At 36.3% G+C, this 7,834-nt stretch overlaps 1 protein-coding gene across 2 annotated transcripts in view; it reads right to left on the bottom strand.

Moving 5' to 3' along the window:
- Window positions 1-1,018: 1,018 nt before the first annotated feature.
- The window catches only part of LOC107847539, a 19,802-nt gene continuing 12,986 nt past the window's right edge, over window positions 1,019-7,834 (bottom strand). The window contains exons 4-7 of one of the 2 annotated variants that reach the window (XM_016691850.2): window positions 4,341-4,987; window positions 1,317-1,413; window positions 1,179-1,232; window positions 1,019-1,091 (exon numbers count right to left, since the gene is read on the bottom strand). In XM_016691850.2, coding sequence (XP_016547336.1) covers window positions 1,038-1,091; window positions 1,179-1,232; window positions 1,317-1,413; window positions 4,341-4,987 — 852 coding nt within the window. In that variant the 3' untranslated portion in view covers window positions 1,019-1,037. Of the gene's footprint in view, window positions 1,092-1,178; window positions 1,233-1,316; window positions 1,414-4,340; window positions 4,988-7,834 lie in introns of those variants that run through there. The other variant, XM_047398938.1, reaches the window with a different exon arrangement.

The following is a 7,834-nucleotide window of genomic DNA, read 5'->3' as shown; positions in this document are numbered from 1 at the left end:
TCTATCGGAAACAACCTTTCTACTTCTTTAGAGGTAGAGGTATGGACTGCGTACATCTTACCCCCAGACCCCACTAGGTGGGAATACACTGGGTTTGTTGTTGTTGTTGTTGTGGTAACTAAAATTTATTAATCACCGTAATTTTTTTATTTTTAATAATGATAGTTAATGCTTTTCAGAAAGTTATTTTAATTTTTATTTTTAAAATTTTTAATACTCTTTTTTATTTTTTAAATTTTTAATACTCTCTTTTATGGTACTGACACGTGGTAGTTTGCCTCTGTTATTAGAAATAGATAGATAAGTGAATACATGTCTAGGGATTCATACGATAAGATTCATTATACTAGAATAAGGAAAATCTTACAGAATATTCTGTAGGATACCTCAGCCATTCTTTGTTTAATAGTAGACATTTACTTGCCTTAGTAGCATGATTACCTATTGTAGACAATATATAAGGAGCACCTACTGTAACATTGTCTAGACGTATGTGAATATACTCGCTTGATATTCAAACAAATTACATCTTGGTGACCTTATGCAGTTACACTAGGGAAAATTTCAGTTCTCAAGTGTTGGACGAGGAGAGAAAGTGACTCCACATCCTTGAAGGTTGACAAAACTCAATCCACTTTAAATAATGGGCTACAGGTACGAAGAGTATCGGGGCTATCAGACACGCTGTTACTACCCTCTCACCAAGCCTAACAGGGTGTCCCGTGAATTCTCCCAGTTCCTATATGTTTACTCTCCCCTCCTGCCCAGCTCAATCAGCCTTAACATTTCTCCCCTCCCCTCTTCAGCATTAGATATCCAAAATGAAGAGCATGTGAATGTAGCAAGTGATTGCTCTGTATCATTAAGATTAAAAGCTTCCAAATAAATATTGTAGGCTCATCAAAAAGCACTGTAGAACTGATATCATTAGAACAGGGATTCATGAACTAAACAATTCAAGGTCGTCGTGAAATCATAGATACAAAGGGAAGGGGATAGAATATGGAGACAAACATGAAACCTGGTAGTTGATGCAATCAACCCTGCATTTCTTGCTGCACTCTGTGCCTTCTTAATGGTCCATTGTAAAACTGGATAACCCAGAAAAAAGATTTAATCTGAAAAGTTGTGGAAAAAGTTTGAGCTCCCCCTAAGAACTAATGAGGATAGCTACCGACCTTTGATTTCATTTCTTTGCTAGGATCTAGGATCCGAGTAAGAATGTCCAATATCTGCATAGGAAATAATATCAGTTTACCTCTGTGGTGCAAGAATCTGACTGATCAAAATTTTAGCGGGAAAAAAAAAAAGCATACCATTCTTGTCAAGCTACTAGAGATGTCTGAGTTACAGAGCAAGTAAATCAAAGAATACAAAGCATTTTCTGCCTGCAACCTTTGGCATAATTCATTACTTCATCCACAAAGACATGAAAAACAATAACTGGATGTTTGAATAATTGTAGGTTATTAAGATGATAAATGTTAAACATATTCTTACATCGTGATGGTGAGTGAATTAAGCATCCCGAAGTATTTTATGAGAAGAAATGAGTCCATTATTGGAGGGGATATGATCTTGATCTTATCTCTTATATAGACTTGGTGAATGAGTACACTTCTAAGTTAAGATTTATACGTGTCCAATAACTAATTGTAGCTGGACCTTCTAGAAAGTACTTTGAAATAGAAGTAGATGATAGAGTTAGAAAATTGTCTTATGTCTGAAGATTATTTTGTCATTCATCTATTTGCTACCGATGAGTGTGAATTAGTTGTTGATGTCCCTAATATTGTCATGCATGATACATCATTTTTCTTAGTACCTACCCTTAATGAACTCGGAACAGGTTGTAGTGGCAATGATAGTGATATTGACATGGTTTTTAATTGTCCATATTATGATAACGAGGAATTAGAAAATCTTGTTACAAGAAAAAAGACGACCTATAATTGATGGGTTGCAGGAATAGTAAGAGATGGTTAATGTACGGCCTTCGAGGACATACCAGATGCAAGAAAATTCTGTGAACTTTCTGCATTGACGAACAAGGTAGAGTTAATTGTAGAAAAAGAGGTTGAGATATTCATGTGTTGGTGAAGATTGCCTATTTATTGTCCACATTCCTGGGATGATACCACTCTTGGGGTGAGTATGAAAACTCTAATAATAGCTCATAATGAATGTAAAACACCATATGGTAATTCTCTTGTTTATTGTACAACCATAACTTAGCATCCAAGGGTGTAGCCTAATGGTTCAATGAAGTTGGGATGAGCACCATGAGGTCTCAGGGTTCAATTCCCAGCAGAGTCAAACACTAAGTGTTTTTTTTCCATCTGTTCTAGCCTTGGTGGACAGAGTTTACCTGGTACCTGTTGTTGGTGGGAGGTGGCAGGTATCCCGTGGATTTAGTCGAGGTGCGCGCAAGCTGGCCCGGACACCACGGTTATAAAAAAACAACAACAACAACCATAACTTAATAAATTTAAGAAAAAGTTACAAAGTAACCCTAACTCCCTATACACGGTTAAAGATATATGACCGAGTTGCATAAGAGTTTTTAGGTGGACTTTGGTGTCCTTTGTTTGGCAATGTACAAATTTTTTGTGGATGTCGTACCTATGTTATTTTATCGTGTTCTATGCTTTTGATGCTTTTGTATACTGTCTTTTATCTTGAGCCGGGGGTCTATCGGAAACAGCCTCTCTACTTCTTTAGAGGTAGTGGTATGGACTGCGTACACTCTACCCTCCCCAGACCCTACTATGTGGGAATATACTGGGTTTGTTGTTGTTGTTGTTGTTTGTGTTCAGGCATGTTAAACAGAACAGATCAACTTAATTTAAACAAAGGAGAGTACAAAACGGGAACCAAAGTGTATAAAGAATTCTCACTCTTTCATGTTCTAGTGATCACATACAACATGGAAAATTGCATTGAACCAAGAAAGAGTGTATGAAAGTAGTGAGGACCCGTTTGGCCATAGATATCCCAAGTATTTTTTTTTTTTTGGGGGGGAGTTGAATTTGGCACGAAGTGTTTGGACATACAATTCGTCAATATTTGCCAAATATTTATGGTAAATAATCCAAGTTGCCAAAAACTAGAAAAAACTAGTTTTGGGGCCAAATTCTATTATTTGGGAAATTTTAAAAATTTGAACATTTTATATTTTATTAAAATACCCCACCGTTTATTAATCCCAACTAATATCTATTTGCCAATCAACCCCATTAATAAACCTTGTTATTTTACTCAAGTATATAATAGTATGTTGCATAGCACTTGTTAAAAGCAATGTAAATAGAAAAATTGGATGCTCCTTTTTTAGTTGAGAAAACTTCGGTAGCTCCTACACTAACGTGTGAAACTGTTTATAAACAGGTTGGAGCTTATAATTTATGAGTTTAATTTTTATCATCAAACATGTTCATTATAAAATGATAATACAAAGTTATGAATAATTTTAATAGTTTTTAGAACTTATTGGTGTAAATCATATTTCTTAAAAATGTCAAATATTTTTCCCAAAAACTATGGCCAAACACATGATGAAACTTCACCCAAAACTGACTTACCAAATATATTGGCGAATCTATGGCCAAATGCTAGCTGAAAATGTACTATCCGATGGAGTTAGCAGAAGTCTCTGTTCAGCAGCATCATAATTTTAACTATTCTTTCTTAGTTTATATTTAACAAATACATTTTTCACGAGTTTAGCTTATTATCAAAGCGGCAAGAACCATATACACTCAAAAAGTTTCACATAATAGCGGAAGAACTTTGCCCTCTCCAAAATGCATAGACCAGATCACGATGCCTTTAAAGGTAAAGTCCAAAGAAAGAAAAGAGTTTGTTTCAGCTAGGTATTAAGCAAAAGGTCTTAAAACATTGCATGGAATCAAACAGATTGAACACTTAGCTGCAACAAGTCATCAATGTCTCATAACTACATGGAAATTGGAATACAAGAATAACATTGTCAAGTTTGGCCAATAACAGTAAACCCAACAGAATCACAAGGATTGAACATTGTTTTACAACTAGATGCTTTTAAGAACTCAGTCCAATACCAGAGCCATCAATTGTATTTGTTTCAAGGTAAGCACATAATGAAGGAAGAATTCACCCTTTCTAAAGTGCAATTATCAGATGATAACGCTCTTAACATCAATATTATAAAAGGGAGAGAACCTTCACAGTTCACGGCATAAAGTAAAGCGACAAACTTTAACACTGAGCCATAATCACATAACGACTTAACGAGATAAGTCATGTGTCTCAGTTACTACATGGAAGAGAATAACATGTTAAAGAGTTAAACTGATAACTACCTGATAGATAGTCTCTGTATAGCCCGAATAACAGCTAATTTAACAGTGTCACTAGGATGGTTAATTAGCCGAACAAGAGGGTTTATAGCACCTGCTTCTTTAAATGAACCCCGCATATGTTCATTTATAGACACATCTGCAATGGCATCTGCAGCTCTAGCTATAGCCGACTCATCTTCAAGTCCAAGAATTAATACCAAGCGAGCCACGCCATCCATCCACGGCAAAAGAGTAAACCTTGGATTCGAAGGAAACTCACGACTGGATTTATTCTCTTCTTCAGTTTCTATTGCCCCAATACGTGCAAGAAATTGCTGTCGAGTGCGTCCTACAATAGCCTTCATCGTTTTTTCCTCAATTTTTGCATTACTATAGTCAATATTTAATCCAAGAAGTAATTCAGAGGCACCATATCTTGAAGGTCTTGGGTTCTGTTCAATTTTGGTACCATCAGGCAAAGAAGGCAATGAATACAGAGCTGGTCTGAAGGACTTGTAGGCAGCTGCACCAACTAATGGAATCAGAAGAAGACCTTCCTCCATGATAAGAATCTTGTTGTACTCATCTTTAGCAAGTTCCAGCAACACATTTCTTGCTTCATTTTTGATGATCTTAGATCCCTCCACCTCAGTTTTCAAGAACATTGCCTGCATTGTCCAAGGAAATGAAATTCAGTTAACTTCAGACTTGCCGCATCAAAGACATTAAGCACCAAAAAATGGACTAAAAATCCAGCCCAAAATGCGACACATGTTAGGATTTTTGCCCTGATTTTCTTACCAAAATTAAGTTTTACTTTTTCTTGTAAGAAAATAAAAGTAACCATAAATACTTTTACCTTTTTCTAAAAGGAAAATATAATTCTTTTCCATATTTGGCTAACCTCTTTCTTGGAGGAAAGGTTTTGAATATCTATAAATAGAAGGACCCCCTTCTCATACCATAACACAATAGCATCCACAATATAGTCCTTAAAAGAGTCTTGTTTAGGGGAGACTTCCCCATTGTTTTTATGTTTTTAATAATATTAGTTTTTAATATGTAGGCCAATTGGCCAAACTATATTCAATAATATGTTTTTAGTATATTTTTATTTGTCATCTGAATTATCACCGTCTTGGTTTGCAAACTTTAAGCTTCCGCATGACGCCCTCTCGATTTCGAACCCAACAAGTGGTATCAGAGCCTATGATTTAAAGATCCGATGGTTCAATTTAGGATAGTTTAATGTCAAAGTTGCAACCAATTTGATGATAATGAAGATATTTTGTCAAAATAAAACTACATGTGGAGATAGTTGTCAATCATATTTTCAACAATTCTGCTGTCACATATTTGAAAATAAAGTTTACTTTTAATCCTGCTAAAGGGCTCCAATATTGTTAACTCGAAAAAGGCAATATATTTTTTAACCCCAAAAACTCCATTTTTAAACATGCCAAACAACAGTGATATATGAAGAATATATATGAAGGACGAAGATCATGCACAAGAAGAAGGAGGATCAAAAATATTTTGAAGAAAATCAAGCCAAAAAAAAAAGAGATTTGTTAGGATTTTTGCCGTAATTTTCTTACCAAAATTAAGTTTTACTTTTTCTTGTAAGAAAATAAAAGTAACCATAAATACTTTTACCTTTTCCTAAAAGGAAAATATAATTCTTTTCCATATTTGGCTAACCTCTTTTTTGGAGGAAAGGTTTTGAATATCTATAAATAGAAGACTCCTCCTCATACCATAATACAATAACATCCATAATGTAGTCTTAAAAGAGTCTTATTTAGGGGAGATTGCCCCCTGTTTTTAATAATATTAGTTTTTAATATGTAGGCCAATTGGCCAAACTATATTCAATAATATGTTTTTAGTATATTTTAATTTGTCATCTGAATTATCACCGTCTTGATTTGCAAACTTTAAGCTTCCGCATGACGCCCTCTCAATTTCAAACCCAACAACACAGACTATGATTAGAAAAATGAACTAGATTCTTTTTAGGGGATATTGCAGAAAACTTACAAAAGATCTAACAAAATTAACAGAGTTTTGACAGATCAAATCACCAATAAGTAATAAGCAGAAGATGAGACTAGTGATGCTTCAGACATTCTTTCTAAAACCAACTGGCTAATTTGCTCGGACTGTCATACCCCGAGCTAGACCCTGGATGTGGCCGGCACCCGATGCCATTGCTGGCCCAAGCAACCATCTGGTATAGGACATGAGCATGAAAACATATCTAAGGAAGTAGACCTCATCAATAATTAATAATAAGAAACATGTGTTCCATAAGATGACACGGAAGTCCAAAACTGAGGATAACATGAGTTTGATATCTATGTTGTCTATGAAGCCTTTATTATGTGTGAAAAATATAAGAGAAGACAACAGCATACCCGATGTATTCCCACGAAGTGGGGTCTGGATAGGATACAGTGTATGCAATGCATACTACACCTCAGATGAAGTAGAGAGGTTGTTTCAGATAGGCGGAGTCTCCGCCTGCCCAGGACAAAAAAATGTATTAAAAGATGCAATAAAAGCAAAAACCAAGATGGAATAACATACCAATACAGAATAACAGAAACAATACGCCCACAGAGTAGTACTATGAACTATCTATCTGGAATCACAAATATAACCAAAACACCACGAACAAGAAACTACAAAGGCACACGCAAAGTACTACGACTACTGGCGTGATTACAAACAAAGCATCCCTTCTTACTAGCAAGGATGTACTCCCACATATTAACCCTCTACCCTAATTTGCATCCTCCTCACATTTCTATCTAGGGTCATGTCCTCAATGAGCTATAACTGCTCCTTGTCATGTCTAATCACCTCCCTCCAATACTTTTTCGGCCTACCTCTACCCGGCCTGAAACCATTCATAGCGAACCTCTCGCACCTCTGTACTGGGGCATTCGTGTACCTCCTCATCACATGCCCGAACCATCTCAACCTCACTTCTCGCATCTTGTCTTCCACTGAAGCCACTCACACCTTCTCTCGAATAATTTCATTTCTAACCCTATCTCTCCTACTAAAACCACATATCTAATGTTGTATCCTCATCTCCGCCACCGTCAACTTTAGGATGTGGGAATTCTTAACTGGCCAACACTCTGCGCCATACAACACTGTCGGTCGAATTGCCACTTTATAGAACTTGCCTTCAAATTTAGAAGGCACCTTTTTACCACGCAAAACTCCAGAGGCGAGCCTCTATTTCATCCATCCTGCACCAATACAATGAGTGACATATTTGTCAATCACTCTATTTCCCTAGATCATAGACCCAAGATACTTGAAACTATCTCTCTTTCGAATGGTCTGAGAATCCAGTCACTACTGTCACGACCCAAACCGGGCCCTGGCTGTGACAAGCATTCCCGAACCCGAAGGCCCGGAATGCCCTCTGTTATCTGGTAATCATGCACATAATTCATAGGATCAAAGTAATACGGAATAGACACAATAATACGGAAACA

This window comes from Capsicum annuum, chromosome 11 (genome assembly GCF_002878395.1).
Source record: "Capsicum annuum cultivar UCD-10X-F1 chromosome 11, UCD10Xv1.1, whole genome shotgun sequence".
Lineage (NCBI taxonomy): Eukaryota > Viridiplantae > Streptophyta > Magnoliopsida > Solanales > Solanaceae > Capsicum > Capsicum annuum.
Note: the sequence above shows the minus strand (reverse complement) of the source record. Positions and strands in the feature narration are given on the sequence as shown.